At 39.0% G+C, this 18,995-nt stretch overlaps 1 protein-coding gene across 2 annotated transcripts in view; it reads left to right on the forward strand.

Annotated features, from left to right (window-relative positions):
• Positions 1 to 18,995, forward strand: part of MDN1 (midasin AAA ATPase 1) — a 159,494-nt gene that overhangs the window by 18,093 nt on the left and 122,406 nt on the right. For both annotated transcript variants that reach the window (XM_032409275.1, XM_032409277.1), the window contains exons 6-15: positions 1,777 to 2,019; positions 2,263 to 2,394; positions 4,383 to 4,486; positions 6,024 to 6,138; positions 8,438 to 8,631; positions 9,552 to 9,633; positions 13,545 to 13,640; positions 15,040 to 15,152; positions 16,388 to 16,536; positions 17,225 to 17,285. In XM_032409275.1, the coding sequence (XP_032265166.1) occupies positions 1,777 to 2,019; positions 2,263 to 2,394; positions 4,383 to 4,486; positions 6,024 to 6,138; positions 8,438 to 8,631; positions 9,552 to 9,633; positions 13,545 to 13,640; positions 15,040 to 15,152; positions 16,388 to 16,536; positions 17,225 to 17,285 (1,289 nt within the window). The remainder of the gene's footprint in view (positions 1 to 1,776; positions 2,020 to 2,262; positions 2,395 to 4,382; positions 4,487 to 6,023; positions 6,139 to 8,437; positions 8,632 to 9,551; positions 9,634 to 13,544; positions 13,641 to 15,039; positions 15,153 to 16,387; positions 16,537 to 17,224; positions 17,286 to 18,995) is intronic.

The raw sequence follows: 18,995 nt of genomic DNA on the forward strand, positions 1-18,995 counted from the left end.
TGTAACCAGTACTAGGACACCAGCACTTCCAGAGGCCCCTGTGTTTCCCTCTAGTCACTAAGATCCTCCCAACCCCAACCACTCTCCTAACATAGCTTAGGTTTGAGGCATTAGAATTTTAACATAGGGAAGGATTCTAGTTGGGGTGGGCGTGATGTTGAGTAGCAGTGACAAGGCACCGGGGCAGAAGTATGGAATGGTGCTATGGCCTGCTAAATTGGTGAGAGTAACAGCCCTGCAGAGAGTTCGAGCTTCTAGCCCTGGGGCACCTGGGTGGCTCAGTCAGTTAAGTGGTTAAGCATTTGACTTTGGCTCAGGTCAGGATTTCAGAGTTCTGGGATTCGGCCCTGTGTCTGGCTCTGTGCTCAGCAGGGAGTCTGTCCCTTTGTTTCTCCCCCTGCTTGTGCTCTCTCTCTCAAATAAGTAAATAAAATCTTACAAAAAAAAAAAAAGAACTTCCAGCCCTGACTCTCATTTTGTCCTTACATATCTATAGGGGACTAGCCATGTTTGAGAAGTTATTATTCCTTAAAAGTTCTTAAAATTCCACTTTTCTAAGAGATCTTTTTCCCTATGTTATATTGGGTACATTATTATTTGAAAAACAATTTTTTTAAAGATTTTATTCATTTATTTGAGAGAAAGAGAGAGCATGAGCAGGGGAAAGGGCAGAGAGAAAGGGAGAAGCAGACTCCCTGCTGAGCAGCCCCCCCCCCCCCCGCCCCCCGATGCAGGACTTGATCCCAGGACTCTGGGATCATGACCTGAGCCAAAGGCAGACACGTAACTGACTGAGCCACGCAGGCACCCTGAAAAAAATTTTTTATGCAGTAAAATACAACATTTACTGTCTTAAACTTTTTTTTTTTAAATTAAACTCTACTCCCAATGTGGGGCTCAGACTCACAACCCTGAGATCAAGAGTCACATGCTGTATTGACTGAGCCAGTCAGGAGCCCCAGTCATCTTAAACAGTTTTAATTGTACACTTCAGTGGTGTTAAATATATTCACATTGTTTTGTAAAAAACTCTAGAACTTTTTCATCTTGCAGAGTTGAAACTCTATACCCATTAAACATATTGGTAGCACTATTATTATTATTTTTCACTTTCTGTTATGGAAAATGTCAAATATATTCCAAAGTAGAAATAGTGGTATAATGAATCCCCATGTACCCATCACTTAGTTTCAGTAATTATAAATTCATGATCAGTTACGTTTCATTTATAGTTCTGCACATTCTCTCCAAACCATGTTATTTGAAGCAACTCCCAGATACCACATCATTTCATGCCTAAATATTTCAATCTATATGTATAAAGGAAAATAACCTAAAAAAGCCATTATTCTTTATTACACCTGAAAAAAATATAACATTTTTATAATACAAAATATCCTTTTAGTGTCCATATTTCCCTGACTGATAAATATATCATGTGCATTCTTGATCTTAGATATGAAATCCTAGAATGTTGTGAGAGGAAGAAAAACAAATAAAAATTCAGTCGTGAGATGAGGTTTGCCCCTATCCTTTGTGTGTCAACTTTTTTGGCTTCTCAAACTTTGGGAGACTCTCCTTCCATTTGTTAGCAAATTCTGCCAAAAGGAAAAAGATCCTTATTTTGGCTAACATACCTGTTGTTACTGTAGTTCTGGTACTACTAATTTATTTAGAGGTTTATGTAAAGGTCAGTGGAAACGTTGTAGAAATTAACCTGTGCCCTTTGGAGGAAAGACTGTTGACATGCCTTTTATTTTTCACTTGCCTCCTTAGGCTAGTAGTAGGAGTGCTTCTCATGAACAGGAGCTGGGCTTTAGGTCTTACGTGCTGGTTGATTCAGTCTGCAAAAGTCTTCAGACGCTGGCTGTGGCAGTGGCTTCTCAGAATGCTGTGTTGTTGGAAGGACCAACAGGATGTGGCAAAACTTCCTTAGTTGAACACTTAGGTGCAATGACAGGTAGACGGAAACCCCCTCAACTTCTTAAAGTCCAGCTTGGAGATCAGACTGACAGTAAGGTAATTAAGAAACAGCAAATTTTGGTGGGTTCGCATGCTTATAAATGTTTGCATTAAAGTATTCTTTTTGCTAAGGGAAAATGAGAATAGTTATTGGTCTTCCTCATAACTGATGGGACCACGGTGTAAAAACATCAGGTGCCTGCTTATATCCGTATAAAAGTTTAACAGAATTAATCAAAGGCTGTGGCATTGGCATCTTAGATGTGTGGTTTCAGTAATTACTTTATCCTGTTCCTGCAGATGCTGTTGGGAATGTATCGCTGCACAGATGTCCCAGGAGAGTTTGTGTGGCAACCTGGTACTCTGACACAGGCAGCCACAAAGGGACACTGGATCCTTCTGGAGGATATTGACTATGCCCCTTTAGATGTGGTATGTCATTTCACTAATTATTTGCTGATTTCCTGTCTTTTTTTTTTCCCCTAGAGATTTCATTTGTTTATTTGAGCAGGAGAGAGTACTGGGGAGCAGGAGGGCACAGGGAGAGGGAGAAGCAGACTCCCCGCTGAGCAGGGAGCCCAGGGAACCCTATAGGGGCTTGATCCCAGGACCCTAGGATCATGATCTGAGCCGAAGGCAGAGGCTTAACTGACTGAGCCACCCAGGTGCCCCTGATTTCCTAGCTTTGAAGAGCATTTTGTTAATAGTAATTTGGGGAGATAATTTAAATAACATAGGTGTTTGGGGTGCCTGGGTGGCTCAATGATCCTAGGGTCCTGGGTTTGAGCCCCGCGTTGGGCTCTGCTCTGCTGGGAGTCTACTTCTCTCTCTCCCTCTGCCCCTCCCCTCTGCTCATGCTCTCTCTCTCTCTCTCACTCTCACTCAAATAAATAAAATCTTAAAAAAAAATAAATAACTTAGGTGTTTGATTAGAGATGATATGTTTTGCGAGAAGCTCATTCATGATTACCTGCCTATCTGGTTTGAGGTATAATTACTTAGCTGGTTTTTTGTTTGATAGAAAATTGATAAAGTTCTGCTGGTACTGTTTCATTGAGTACAGTAGCCCCCCTTTATCTGCCATTCAATTACCCATGGTTACTCGTGGTCTTGAAGCAGATGATCGTCCTGATGTATCATCAGAAGGTCAGTAGTAGCCTAACACTACATCACAATGCTTCAGCCATTTGCCTCACTTTATCTTGTCATGTAGGCATTTTATCATCTCACATCTCCACAGGGAGGGTGAGTACAGTACAATAAGATACTTTGAGAAAGAGACCACATTCACATAACTTCTATCATAGTATATTGTTACAGTTATTCTGTTTTATTATTTATTCTTTTTAATCTCTTATCTTGCCAATTTATAAGGTAAACTTTATCATAGGTGTATATGTATAGGAAAAAGCATAGTATATATAGATTTCTGTGTTATCCACAGTTACAGACATCCACTGGGGGTCTTGGAATGTACCTCATGTGGATAAGGGGGAACTACTATAGTTGGATATGTGATCAGTTTCATAACCTTTCCAAGAATAGGTTAACATCTTACCCATGTTACAGATACATTGAGAACTCTGAGACCCTGCTTCCCAGCTATGGCATCTGTAGAACAGCAGGCTGAGGACAGATGAAGGAAGAGAGGATATAATAAGAGATGTTTGTCTTTGTTTCATTATACATTCAGTATATTTTCGTTTTGATTATTTTTCTATGTATATCAAAATAGCATGCAAGCAGTCCATGTTTCCTCTATATTCTATAAAGTATGACAAAAAAATGTATTACAGAATGAAAATTTTTTTCCTTTGGGCAGATTTTCCTGAGATTGGTTTTAATTTTTTTTTTTTTTTTTTTTTTTTACCATGAACCCTAAAGTACCTGCATAACGACTTTCCCCTCTTGGATGAGACTAATGAGAGAGTGTGTGTGTAGGTTTAGAGAAATATGAAGGGGAAGGAGTGGCTATAAATACATGTGTATTGTGATGATTTTAGAATCTGTTGAAGTAAAGATGTAATGGGGTTATTGGCCCAGACAGGACCTCCCAGTTTGATTACCATGTTCTAGGGTTCCCCCTGACCCCACGCACTTTTTTTGAGTCTAGTTGACATATCATTTCTAGGGTCATAATGCTCAGTTTTATAGGGCTGGAAACCCAGTGATAATCATGTCTGGATTTTTAGTGTCTGGCTTGGTTCTAGTCCATAGTAGGCACTTAGTGAATGTTGAATGAATAAATCGTTCTGTTGGAATGTAAGTGGCTCAGACATTCCCATCTGCCTTTTGATCCCAGTTCATGCTGTGAATACATATATAAGGATGTGCTCATCGTTTGGAGAGAGGGTATTTTGTTTGTTTGTTTTTTGTTACTTCTTCCTTAATAGTTTTATCAGTGGGGTTTTGTGGTTTAGGTTTCCGTGCTGATCCCTCTCTTGGAGAATGGAGAGCTCTTGATTCCTGGCCGAGGTGACTGTCTGAAAGTGGCTCCTGGATTTCAGTTCTTTGCAACTAGGAGGTATGTCCTATTAACCTTCCCACTATGGAGCCTTTTCCTTCTAAGTCCCCAGACTAGAGTACTGAGTCCAAAAGTCCTAGAGTAGAGTTTTCTGGGCCCACTTAAAGCAAGATCAGTTGGAACTGATGACAGATCCAATGTTTTCATTCCTATTTTATTTTATTTATTTATTTTTTAAAAGATCTGGGTCCTATTTCAGGACTCTGTTTTGTTCCATTGTTCATTTGTCTATCTTTACACCAGTATCAGACTATCTTGATTACTGTAGCTTTTTTAGATTTAAGTAAGCTCTGTGCCCAAAATGGGGCTTGAACTCATGATCCTGAGATTAAGAGTTGCATGTTTTACCGACTGAGCCAGCCAGATGCCCCTTCATTCCTATTTTATTTTATTTAAAGATTTATGTATTTATTTATTTTATTTTTAAAGAATTATTTGAGAGAGAGAGAGAGAGCGCACGAGTGGCAGGGGCAGAGGGAGAGAGAGAATCCTAAGCAGACTCCACACTGAACATGGACCCCCAACGCGGGGTTCCATCCCTCTACCCTGAGATCATGACCTGAGCCAAACCAAGAGTTGGCTGCTTAATGGACTGCACCAACCAGGCGCCTCAAGATTTATTTATCTTAGAGAGAAAGCGTGTGTGCATGAGCAGGAGGAGGGGCAAAGGGAGAGGGAAAGAAAGAATCCTCAAGCAGATTCCTTGCCGAGCGTGTTGCCCTACATGGGGCTGGATCCCAGGACCCTGAAATCATGACCCGAGGTGAAATCAGGAGCCGGCCACTTAACCGACTGAGCTGCCCAGGCGCTCCCCTTCATTCCTATTTTAAATTGAATATAAGCATCGACAAAGGAATAAAACCTAAGCAAACTTAGTATATGTCCATGTCTATATTTTATAATAACATGAATTTTCCATCGTAGAAAGGTGTCAGGCAAATCTGAATTCAGTTCTTGGCTCTGCCATTTGTAGTCATAGTTGAGTGATCAGGGGACAGTACTCTTGCTTTTTATGCATAAGAAGAAAAGTAGCGTACCATTTCCTCAGAAAGTTGTGAGCATCACATTAAGTGGCCTAGGTGTAAGCTTGTGGCTTGGCCAGAGTATGTGTTTAATGAATGTTCCTTCTTGAAATTTTTAATAATTTTGAGTACTGTAGCTTTTGGTAATAAGCACTGAACTTATTTTTAAGGCTATGGGCCTTGGATTATGTTTTCTCTTTCCTGAAGTTGTGTTTTGAGGAAGAGAAACATGCTGTTAAGATCAAAACACCTAATATAATCATTTACAGTGATTAGAAGATAACTTGGTTAAAACTCTATTATACACCCTTAGGAAAAGAGTCAGACTTGGGTTAACTGGCAGCCTTTCATTTATCATCTGCCCTGTGAGCCCAACGTACTGGTATCTGGCACCAGAAGGGGTTGTGAGTGTTATTCATATATGAGATAATGTCTAGCAAGGGCTACCCAGAGGCATAATTAAAGGTTAAAATTGGGAGTTTTGTGTAATTCTTTTTTTAAATTTTGAAATATAGACTCTTGAGCTGTGGAGGAAATTGGTATCGACCTCTAAATAGTCATGCTACTCTGCTAGACAAATATTGGATGAAAATTCACATGGATAACATGGATAAGACAGAACTGAATGAGGTATGTGGTTATCAGTGGGAAAGTATTGATGCTTTTCTTTTTTACTTTTTATTATTAAAAGTTCCAGGTATACATGTAAATAGAGGAAATAGTGTAATGAATCACCAAAATATTCATCAGCCTAAATTTAACAGTTAATGTACTAACATTTTACTGCATTAACTTCATCTAGTATTTTTTATTTGCCAATATATTTGAAAGCAAACCCCATAACATTCCATCCTTGAAACTTTAATGCATCTCCAAAAATTTAAGGGCCTTTTCATATATAATCACAATAACTTTGTTATACCTAATAAAATGAACAGTAATGCCTCAATACCATTTAATTCTCAGCCTATATTCAAGTTTCCTCAATTGAAACTTTTTTTTAAAAAATTTACTAAGTTGTTTTGTAACTAATGTCTTTCACATTCAACAGCACGTTTTGTTCTGGGTATTAATGAAAATTGAGATGAATTATTTTTTAGATTTTCTACATTGATTCACTTTGTGGTATCGCTGGTTATCCTCAGACATTAAGAGGTGTACCTTTCTTTACCTTGCTAACCCCCACTTTCCCCTTATATCTATCCCCTCACTTGGAAAGCTTCCCATTCTGCAACATTTCATCTTGGAGCATAGCAAATAATGCCATTAGTGATTATACAGGCATGGGAGGGATGCTTTGCTCTTTCTTCGTGTAAGTTTTTAGATAAATAAGTGACACAAGACAACCTTATCAAATATTTTATCTAGCATTTTAAGTGTTATAAGAAGAGGGGTTTTCAGGGTGTCTAGTTCACTGTATTACTGTATTACTGGAAAAAGCTTGATCATGCAATCTCTCAGAAGCCTTTTCTTACCAGTGTGATTTTATAAGTTTGCAGCCTATTTTGGACTTAGGAGTTTCGTATCTCACTCTAGTTCCCAGTTGTCTATTTCTTTGTCTGTCTATCCCCATTTTGCTGCCCTCAACAATAGCTCCTCCAGTAACTTATTCACCGTTTTGTCCCCAGGATCCATTCCGCCTGGCACTTTGTGTTTGTTGTATTGTTGTGCAGCTCTTTGTTTTGCAGTTGTAGAAATTTCAGTGTTTAGTATTCCTTCCTAAATTGCCATTGTGTTCTTTAAAGAAGAGGTCCTAAGTTCACATTTAGGTGTGATTTGTTGGGGATTGAAAGGATGAGAACAACATTGACTGCTACTTTTTTTCATCTTTCCATTCCTGTCATGAACAACTGTGAGTCATTCTGCTCACAGGAAGCACAATAGGAGAATTCACCCCCTCACTTAAATGATGTATATCATATTTAGATAGTTTACCTTGAAGAGTTCCCTTATTCTTAAGCTTCTGGACTTACTAATAAATTCTTTTTTTTTTTTTTTTTTTAAGATTTTATTTATTTATTTGAGACAGAGAATGAGAGAGAGAGAGAGAGCATGAGACGGGGGAGGGTCAGAGGGAGACGCAGACTCCCTGCCGAGCGGGGAGCCCGATGCGGGACTCGATCCTGGGACTCCAGGATCATGACCTGAGCCGAAGGCAGTCGCTTAACCAACTGAGCCACCCAGGCGCCCTGGACTTACTAATAAATTCTAATAACACTCTCCTGAATAAGTGACTCGTGGATAAAATTCTTAGGTTCATTATTTAGGAAATAAAATAATCTCCTAAGCTGATCTCATGGGGAGTACAAGGAACTACATTTCTCTTGCTGCCAACTCCAGTCATCTTATGCCTAGAAAGATTGTGTTTGAATGGGGTGCCTGGATGGCTTAGTTGATTAAGCATCAAACTCTTTTTTTTTTTTTTTTAAGATTTTATTTATTTATTTGAGAGAGAGAATGAGATAGAGAGAGCACGAGGGGGGGAGGGTCAGAGGGAGAAGCAGACTCCCCGCCGAGCAGGTAGCCTGACGCAGGACTCGATCCCGGGACTCCAGGATTATGACCTGAGCTGAAGGCTCAACCAACTGAGCCACCCAGGCGCCCTAAGCATGGAACTCTTGATCTCAGCTCAGGTCTTGCTCTCAGGGTCATGAGTTCAAGCCCTGTGTTGCGCTCTATGCTGAGTGTAGAGCCTACTTTAAAAAAAAAAAGAAAGATCGGGGTACTTGGGTGGCTCAGTCGGTTGGGCGTCTGTCTTTGGCTCAGGTCGTGATCCCAGGGTCCTGGGATAGAGTCCTGCGTGGGGCTCCTTGCTCAGCGGGGAGCCTGCTTCACCCTCTCCCAGGCTCCTCTTACATGTGCTTTAAAAAAAAAAAAATCACTGTGTCTGCTGCTAAATTTTCTTTGTTTTTTTTCCTCCCTCTGTCAGGTTCTTCAGAACAGATATCCCAGCCTCTTGTCAGTAACTGATCACCTGCTTGACATTTACATCCAGCTTACTGGAGAGAAACATCTCTCTCGCAGTGATAGTTCTATTACATGTGAACAGGCACCTGAGGAAGTTTCAGAAGCCAGAAGAGAAAACAAAAGACTAAGCCTTGAAGGAAGAGAATTGTCTCTAAGGTACTGGATTAAGCACTTTTGAGTTGATACTTAATTTATTTCTTTTTTTAAGTAGGTTCCACGCCTATCGTGGGGCTCGAACTCACGACCCCAAGATCAAGAGTCACATGTTCCACCGACTGAGCCAGCTAGGCGCCCCTTGACTTAATAATTTAAAAATTGCTTCCCTTAAAAGTTCTTAACAGCTAGCACTGAATGATTAAGAGAGGTCCGGTTTTGAAATTAGACCTGTGGACTGCTTCATGGTGTTGGATCCTGTTTTCAGACCTTACAGTTAGTGATTAGGAAGGCTTATAAAGGTAATGTTATTTTAGCTTTAAAAAATAACTTTGGGGGCACCTGACTGGCTCAGTCAGTAGAACATCTGACTCTTAATCACAGAGTCATGAGTTGAAGCCCCATGTTGGATGTGGAGGCTACTTAAAAGAAAGAAAGTAGGGAGGGAGGGAGGAAGGAAGGAAGGAAGGAAAATAACTTTAAAAGCCAAGATTGAGATTACTTACTGACGTAATTCTTTCACTAGCTTTTCTTTTGAGACAGTTGGGGTCTTAAATAAGACCCTTGGATTTTGCTGTATATAATAAGTTCTGTACCTTTGCTTTCTTTTCTCGGTGGTTGATTTGCCCTTTGAGAAGTGAACGTTAGGAATGGGCAACTCCCCTGAGAGTTAGTTGCCCACCCCCCCCCCCAATCTTGTCTGGCATGGATTGGGGTAAAATGTGCGATAGGTCACTTCCTGGTAGGTGGGACCCCTCACTTACTCTTTTCCCTGCACTGTTTATCTTTACAATGCCAGAGAAACAGAAAGACTTCATTGTTAGGTGTTCCCCAGACTTAAGTGGATTAAATTTAACTCTGATGCCTTTGATGTCTTTAACCTGTGGTCTTTTATTTCCTTGCTTTTTTTTTTGTTTTTTAAGGGATCTACTGAATTGGTGTAATAGGATTGTCCATTGTTTTGACAGTCTGTCTTCATCAGCATCCTTAAATATTTTTCAAGAGGTAAGATAGAGTCTCCTTGTTTGTTTTCTTTCTACTCCGTAAGGCTGTTGATTTTCATTGTTATTTTCTGTCTCTTGGCTGCTATCAGAATTTTTCTTTTGTGTTTATTATTCCTAGCTAGTTAAAACTGAATTAATGTTACCTTAAAACTAATTGGGCATAATAAATTATTTGGTTTTGAAACAGGTTACTACGAATTACAGTAAGTATAGTTTAGAGTAAAACAGACACTGAAATTAAAGATAAAACAAAAAGAAAATCTCCCAGGTGTTAATAATGTTGTAAAATATAAAATGTTTCTAAAATGTTTAGTATTAGGGGCACCTGGCTGGCTCAGTCGGCGGGGCATGCGACTCTTGATCTTGGGGTCATGAGTTCGAGCCCCATTTTGGGCATGGAGCCTACTTAAAAAAGTGCTCAGTATTTGTTTCTACATATAATTTCATAGTCTATTTGATAGAGTTGTATTTGTCTGATCCCTCCACTTGCTTAGTAGGGTGTTTTGCTTTAGTCCAGATAAATTTATGTGGGGGTTACAAAGTATGGCCTTGTATGCTGGGCTTGGGCAAAAAATGTGTTGTGTGGGAGGGAAACCCTATTGAATTACAACTGTGCCGTATTCAGTAAGAACAGGGAGAGATTTATTCCTGCTTGCTTAAAAATAAAAGTGGTACTGTCTGAAGATCTCTGGGCTCTTAAAACATTGACCAGTTTTGATTACAAAGTGTTCTGGATTCTAAGGGCACGTGGGTGGCTCAGTCGATTAAGCATTTGGCTCAGGTCATGATCTCAGGATTGTGAGATTGAGCCCCACATCAGGCTCCACCCTGGGCATGGAGCCTGCTGAAGATTCTCTCTCTTCCTCTCCCTCTGCTTCCCCCTCCTGTGTGCACATGTGTATGCATTCTCTCTCTCTCTCTCTCTCAAAAAAATAAAAAATAAAGTGTTCTGGTTTCTGGCAGCTGGGATTGAGGAGAGTAGTGATCCAATTTGGCTTGCAGTCTCGTTGTGTTTGGCAAAGTTACTTTGAGTAGAAAGAAACCACATTTGGAGTTCACACTTCAAGTGAGCTGAACCCTGAAATGCTGTGTGCCAGTCCTTGAATCTTATTCTTCACTCCCATGAACTTGCTTTCTCATTCTCCTAAATTTCTCATCTTTCTGAAAGATAACCTTGTTTTGTATTTTTGAAATAAAACTGTGGCATAACTTTCTGTCTGTAGATTTGCTGATTTTGGATATTTCATATAAGTGGAATCATACAATATGTGACCTTTGTATCTGACTTCTTTGACTCAGCATATTCTCGAGGTTAATCATGTTATAGCATGAGTTAGTACTTCATTCTTTTTTAATGGCTGAATAACATTTCATTGTATTGATATACCACATTTTGTTTTTCCACTTATTCATTGATGGATATTTGGGTGGTTTTCACCTTTTGGCTATCACGAGTAATGCTACTCTGAACATTTGTGTTACAGGCATTTTATTAATAGAGAAACAATATATATGTATATGTATATATGTTGAAAATGGGAAAATATAGGAAAGCAAAGTGGTAAAATAAAAATAGCCCCCATCTAGACGTTCCCTAGCACTTTTAACACCTTGGTGTTTATCCCTCCAGATCTCGCTCTCCTTTGTTTTCTCTCCTCTCTTCTCCTCTCCTCCCCTCTTTTCTTTTCTTTCTTGATTTTATTTTTAAGTAATCCCTACACCCAACATGGGGTTTGAGTTCATGACCCTGAGATCAAGAATCAAATGTTCTATCACCTGAGTCAGCCAGGTGCCCCCAGATCTTTTTCTATGCATATAAGTTTAAGAATGCTTTTACTGTATCAGGTTCCCCCCTTTATAAGCAAGCACTACCTTGTTGAAAAGATCAGGCCAATTTTGCAAAATGTTCCACTTTCTGGCTTTATCTGGTTGCTTCTTTGTTACTCTGACACCAACTGGTGTTCTGCAATTCAAACCACTTCTGTTACTTACTACTTGGAGTTAGTGTAGACCCTACGGTTTCAAGGGCTCAGTCCTCCACAAGACTACCCCCACTTTAGACTCCAGTTGCAAGCCTTGGGGGCCACTCACACTTGTGACCTACCAACTGTAAATTCAGAGGTTCCCACAATCTTCTCAGGTTCAATAATCAACCCACAGAACTCATTGAAAGCACTATGTTTACAGTACTGGTTATGGTTTATTATAAAAGATGTAACTTAAAGACAGTCAAATGGAAGAGACAAAGTTTCAAGGGTCCTGAGCACAGGAGCTTCTGTTCCTGTGGAGTTAGGGTGTGCTACCTTCCTGGTACATCATTATGTCCACCAACAAGTAGGCTCTCCAAGCTTTGGATGTCCAGCATTTTATTAGGTCTTATGTCATTGGCCATATGATCGAGCTTAACCCCTAGTCTCTCCTCCCTCCCCAGAGGTTAGAGGTGGAGCTGGAAGTTTCAACCCTCTCGGTCAGTGCTTGGTCTTTCTGGCCTGGCCAGCCCCTCTCTTAAACACCTTAAAGGCCCTGGGGCTCAGTCATTAAGCGTCTGCCTTTGGCTCAGGTCATGATCCCAGGGTCCTGGGTTCGAGCCCCACATCTGGCTCCCTGCTCAGCAGGAAGCCTGCTTCTCCCTCTCCCACTCCCCCTGCTTGTGTTCCCTCTCTCGCTGTGTCTCTCTCTGTCAAATAAATAAATAAAATCTTAAAAAAAAACAAAACACCTAAAGGCCCATCAAAAGTCACCTTGCTTAGCTTAATAAACTCAATATGGTCCAAAAGGGCCCTAGTGAATAAAAAAAGATACTTCTTACTCCTGGTAATTCCAAGGGTTTTTGAAGCTCTGTGCCAGGTATTAGGGACAAAGACTGGATAAATTCTCTTTTTTTTAAAATGTTTACATTAAGTTTATTGATACTTTACACTTGGTGGTAGCAGAACCAAATGTATTCTTTGTTTACCACATTCATGGTATCCTTTTTGTTCTCATTTTCTCTCGTCTTCCCTGTAAATAATAGAAGTTTAGCAAAATGCTTAATGTATTCAAATTCAGACTTTTTTGGGTAGAATTTACTTTTGGTGGTGATATGTACTTTATATTTCATTACATCAGAAGACATATCTGGGGGTGCCTGGGTGGCTCAGTTGGTTAAGCGTCTGACTCTTGACCTTAGCTCAGTTCTTGATCTCAGGGTCTTGAGTTTAAGCCCCACGTTTTTTACTTAAAAAAAAAAAAAAAGACACATATCTGGTTGGCCTATCAGTAGTTGCTGAAATTGAGTACTGGATTAGGGTAATGACAATGTGATCTTTTTATTGCACATCAAGAGTTTTCCTTTACAGCTAGAAAGTAATCTTTTGGTGTTGCTTCCATGGCTTAAGAGTCAGTTCCCCCATGAACCATAGACTTAATGATTAACTAATTCTATTTTTCAGATTTGTAAAATGAAGCTTTTTTTTTTTTAAGATTTATTTATTTTAGAGAGAGAGAGTGTGAGCGGGGGGGAGCGGTAGAGGGAGAGGAAGAGAGTCCTCAAGCAGACTCCCTGCTGAGTGCAGAGCCCAACATGGGGCTTAATCCCTGGACCCTGAGCTATAACCTGAGCTGGAACCAAGAATCAGACACTTAACCAACTGAGCCACACAGGCACCCTGTAAAATGAAGCTTTTCCTATTTGTTTTTTTTCCCCTAATTGACCATTATTTTGATAGTAAAGCCTTCACATTTGTTTGTACCTTGTCTCTTTTTTGGTAAGGTCCTTGAGTCTAGGGCTGGTACCTTATTTCTACTCTCCGTAGTCTTACAGAAATGTTCCTGCTGGGTTTTTTGTCCTTTTTGTGTCCAGGATAGTGGTGCTCTGTTATTAATGTAGTATTTAAAAAAATCAGTTGGCAATGACCTTGGTTATTTTAATAGGCTCTGGACTGTTTCACAGCAATGCTTTCTAAGCATTCAAGCAAACTGAAAATGGGGGAAATTATTGGAAGCAAATTGAACATTTCCAAGAAAAAGGTATGTAGTGCTATTTTTACTTCTTTGTTGAAAGGAAGCTGGATATTTACTTTACTTGCTAGTCTTTGGTCCTTACCTGGAAACGGTTCCTTTGCGATAACTGCTTCCTCTGTCAAAGTTCATAGTTTCATTGTTGCCTTTCATGAACATAAAGCTCTCACTATCTCTTAGATAAGTAGTTCTGATGTGTTCTACATTCTTAAAGTGAGCCATCTTGTGCCTTATATCACGCGCATGCTTTATTTTCTCCAGTGTTTTAATGAGTGTGTTATTCCGTAGATTGTGGACTCAGGACTGGAACTGTTTTAGTAACACCTTTTTCTGTAGTTTTATGCATGATTAGATTTTTTCCAACTTCTCGTTGATGTCAAACATGAGAAAAATTGAAGAGTAGTACCAATGGACACCAAGAATAGTACAATGGACACCAAGAATAGTACACAAAGAGTAGTACTTAGGTTCGTTGTTGACATTTTTAATACTTTGCCATTCTTGTTTTATTTCAAAGTATCTATTGTTGGAGGAGAGAGCCTTTCAGCAGTGGTGATGGTAGCTAGAGAAATGTCTGAGGCCCATCTTGTGGCAGATACCTGGCATTCCCAAATAAATGAGGACTCAAAAAACCTTATGTCAGGAACTGAAATAGAGGTGCTCCTTAGGATTCTGAAACTGTTGGGATGATTTTAGCTGCAGGTGACAACACCTACTAAAGGGGCTTAAATAATAAATAATTATAGTAGGCAAAAAAAATGAAACTACCACAACTGGGTTAGATTGATCAATATTTATTCCCTTTGGTGGAAGAGAGATTCAATTTCCCTGAAAACTTTGCTGCCCCTTTCATTCCTGCCCTAAATCTAAACAAAATCTGAGTTTTTAGGGTTGGTGACAAGGATAAGAGAGGAACGGCTGTTGGCTAGATATCCTGGAAGCATCTGTCACAGCTTCTCTTTGTGTTCAGATGTACCATGGTTCATTCAAGTCACTGTTTCCTCTATTATTTTAGAATCTAAAGCAGAGAAAAGCATAGCTGAAGAAAAATCACTGACTTTTTTTCGTAAATTTTAGGAGTAGAACTTTCTGTTCATTTGCTATTGGAATTTGTCAGTGTGTTCACTTTGGATATAGGCAGGTATGGGCTTATTTAAATGAATAAAAAGTACCCATTACAGGGAAGCATTCATGATCAATGTTTTAAAAATCATTAGAAATTCAGAAAATTTTAAAAAAGATGTAATTAAAGCTAACTCACCTATCTTGGAAGTAAAAAGTACTTCTTAGTAAAGCGCTAATTAGAGGGGCACAGTAAGCCACAGGGATGAGGAAATGTTTGAAGAGCATAGTAGAATTTTTTTTTTTTTTAAGACAATAGAGAATTTTACTCTGTCCCCTCCCATAGGCCGAATTCTTCTGTCAGCTTTATAAACCGGAAATTGTGATCAATGAACTAGATGTGCAAGTGGGTCGAGTGCGGCTTCTACGGAAACAAAGTGAGGCTGTCCACATACAGAGGTAAATAGACTCTCAACTAGTCTGGGACTGTGGGGCATTAGGAACATGATAGAAGGACTGACTAGTCCAGCCCCTTGTGTCTGAGCAAAATGTATATGAACGGTGGTCTCTCCACTGTGCAGGATGGTAAGAAGCAGTGCTTTTCTAAAGTATATTCTATGAAATTAGATGTTAATAGGTGAAGGAGGTGATGAGGGTGATTAGGGACTTGGGACTAGCAAAGATGTATTTTTTATTTTATTCACTTTAGTGTATTTAGCAAACTAAGCCTCACTTGGAAGTCAAGTAAGGTCCTAATGTTAGTCTGTTAATTCCTTGAAGGCTGGAATTTTACAAGATTTTGAGATCTAATTACCATTTATTAAATACTTACTATACGCCTAATATTGTGCTAAGCGCTTTGCATATGTTTTCTCATGTAGTGGTTATAATAATTTTATGAGTTAACTTATTAGAGTCTTATGGCTGCCATAATAAATTACCATAAACTTGGTAGCCTAAAACAACGGACATTTATTCTCTCACAGTTTTGGAGACTAGAAGTCTGAAATCATGATGTTGGCAGGGCCACACTTCCACTGAAGGCTTTTGCCTCCTCCTGGCTTCTGATGGCTACCAGCAATCTTTGGTGTTCCTTGTCTCTGTAGTTACATCTCTCCCATCTCTGTCTCCATTGTCATACCATTTTTTTCTTGTGTGTGTTTGTGTTTCTAAGTCTCTCTCTGTCTTTGTAAGGATACCAGTCATTGGATTTAAGACTCATCCTTAAACCTAGTATGATAGGGTTTTAACTTTATTATATCTGCAAAGACCTTCTTTCCAAATAAGGTTACATTCATAGGTTCTGGGTAGACCTGAATTTTGGGGGAAGACTATTAAACCCACCACAAATAGTAACTCTGATCCAAATTTTACAGGTGAGGAAACCAAGGCTAAGAGAGGCTAAGTAATTTGCCTAAGATGATATAGCTAGTACAGATAATGTCTTATCTTATTGGTCTTTTGAATCTCCAGAGTCTAGTAAAGTACCAGGTGTATAAATACTCAATGTTTATAGAATGAATGAATTCTGCAATTCATAGGCTATAAGGATGTCTGTTTTATAGCATGAAGACAGCTACTGTGAGTTGTCTTCTCATTTTTGTGGAGTCTGGAAAATCTGGTTCCTCAGTACAACACTTAAGAAGAACTTGTAGCCTGCCTCTCTGACCGCTTACTTGTTTTCGCCTTCCCAGGGAGAAGCTCACTTTTGCTCCTACAAGGCCATCCTCTGTTCTTATTGAACAGCTGGCGGTGTGCGTTAGCAAAGGGGAGCCTGTGTTGCTGGTGGGAGAGACTGGGACGGGCAAAACCTCTACTGTCCAGTACTTGGCTCACATTACAGGTAACTTAGAGAGGAAGCACTCTGCTCCCAGACAAAAAACATTTCACACGGATTGCCCCCCCCCCCCCGCCCCAATAAGAAGTCCACAGAATACTGGAGTTTAAAAAGTGCCACCACTCCACTTTACCTGGAAATTATCACTGGAAATTTTTTCCTTGAAAATAATGTAATTTTTTTCCCCCTGGAAATAACCACTGTTAATGGCTTGGTATTAACTTTTTTTTGGTTCTAATCTATGGTCTGCAAATATATAAACATTTAAGTTTGGTTTTGTATTGAAAAAATGGGATTATACTCTATTTATTGCATTTAGTTAGTTCATAAGCAAACTGGACATCTTTAAAAATAGAACTGCCTCATTTCTATCTAATGGCTAAATAATAATATTCCATACTGGATGTTTATTTAATTCTCATTTATAAACATTGACTTACTGAAGGATTTTTTTGTTGTTTTCAGTTAATCTGATGCCAGAGCAATAATACACAATAAATCTTCTTGTACATATCTTTCTGGGGTAGATGAAAATTTTGGATGGTTGAAATTCCTAAAAGTAAAATAAGAGAATCCGAGAAAGTGTACGTTAAAAGATTTCCCCTATGCCTATGCCCACACATCCTTAAGGATCACTGGATATAATTAGTCTTGAAATTTTCAGAGTGACCCTTTTGCCCTTTCTTTTTAAAAGGCCACCGTTTGAGGGTTGTCAATATGAATCAACAAAGTGACACTGCAGACTTGCTTGGGGGGTAAGTATGGTTTAAAATAATTTTCTTGTTATTTTGTGTTCACTGCTTGAGGAACAAATAGTTTTTCCTTTTAAAGCTCAAAATTAGCCTTAGAAAAAGGTTCAAAGACTTGCACCCCTACCCCCACTCCAGCAGGTTATATTGGACTTTATTGAGGAGCTCTTGGATGTGTAGATGTTTCTCTTTGTTTTATTAATCTTTTTTTTTTAAATATTTTATTTATTTGTCAGAGAGGGAGAAGCAGGCTCCCTGCTGAACAAGGAGCTGGATGCGGGACTCGATCTCAATACCCTGGGATCATGACCTGAGCCAAAGGCAGACGCTTAGCTGACTGGGCCACCCAGACATCCCTGTTTCTCTTTATTTTAAAGAAAACTTGAGGTTCTTGCTCTCAAAGATCATGCTGGAATGGAGAGGGAAAAAAAAAAACAAGTATATAATCAACTAATATATATAATCAACAGTCATTTATCTAAAGCGTACATTCTAGAGTCACAGTGCCTTGGAGCTAGACTCTCTCCTGCAGTTCAGTTATCTTTGAAACATTAAGTAGCTCTCTACTTGGTTAAATGCTGCTCATGGGACTCCACTGTGGTCATTAAAATGCCCTTCTCCCTCTTGGTGTTTTTGAATATGTTCAGTTCACAATTTTAGTTTGTGCTGAAGGCCGTAAAACTGCTGGATACTGTTGGCATACCTTATGTTGAGTGATATTGGAATCTGTCCCATTGATTCAAAACAATTGCTTAAAAAAATCCTTAAAGGCATAAAGTAGAATTTATTGTCCTTTTTGCTCTTAATGGCTTCTGCCAAAAAGGTTTTCATTTATCTGTTTTTTTGAGGGCCACATTACAGCAGTTTTTATTTTCGCTCTCTTTGTCTTATATCCCTCCTTGCTGTGGTTAGAGTGCTACTTTGAATCCTGCTTCCTTTGGTACTTTTCCTTTTCTTGCCCATTACTTATATTCTGTTCTACACATATTAGTAATGATGTACTTAATGCTCTTAAATATATATTCTGTCTTAAGATCAATTAGCTAAGGCTTACCTTTCTTACTCTAATTCTACTTTCACTTTGTTATTTTTTTCCCCAGTGATCTTTCTGCTTTGTTTTTATTTTATTTCTGTCAGTTAATTGACAATCTCCCCTTCCCCTCATTGAGGTATTTGACAATGTATTCTTACTAATATACAGAATTTGTTACTTAACTAGGTATATCTCTACTACCGTATATTTCTCCCTATTCTGTATCTATATATGTCTTCAGGAATATTCTCCTGTTATGTATACCTAACACAAATGTCTGGTCTTGTACTAATTGAACATGGACTGTGTCTGTCTCTTCTAAGAATTCGTTGTGTTATGTCAGCCATTGTAAGCAGTTTTAAATGTAGTGAGTACAAAGATGCCCATTTGTGTCCTGATGCAATTGATAATATAAAAAGGTTGGAATCAGAATATGGTAACTGGAATTTTGTTTTAGTGGACTTGCTAAAAAGAATATATATTCATTTTTCCTTGTTCGTAGGTTAGCATCAGTTATCAAAAAGAAAACTTACATATGCTTCAGTTTTTGTATGGTTGGAAATATGCCTTGCTTCCTATACTTTTGTATTACTAGAAAGTGGTATAAATCAAATCTTTTAATATATAACATATTGTAGATGCATGGATGACTTCCTTGCTTATGAATTTTTGTGTGTAAGATG

The sequence above is a fragment of the Phoca vitulina genome, unplaced genomic scaffold (assembly GCF_004348235.1).
Source record: "Phoca vitulina isolate PV1807 unplaced genomic scaffold, GSC_HSeal_1.0 scaffold11, whole genome shotgun sequence".
NCBI lineage: Eukaryota > Metazoa > Chordata > Mammalia > Carnivora > Phocidae > Phoca > Phoca vitulina.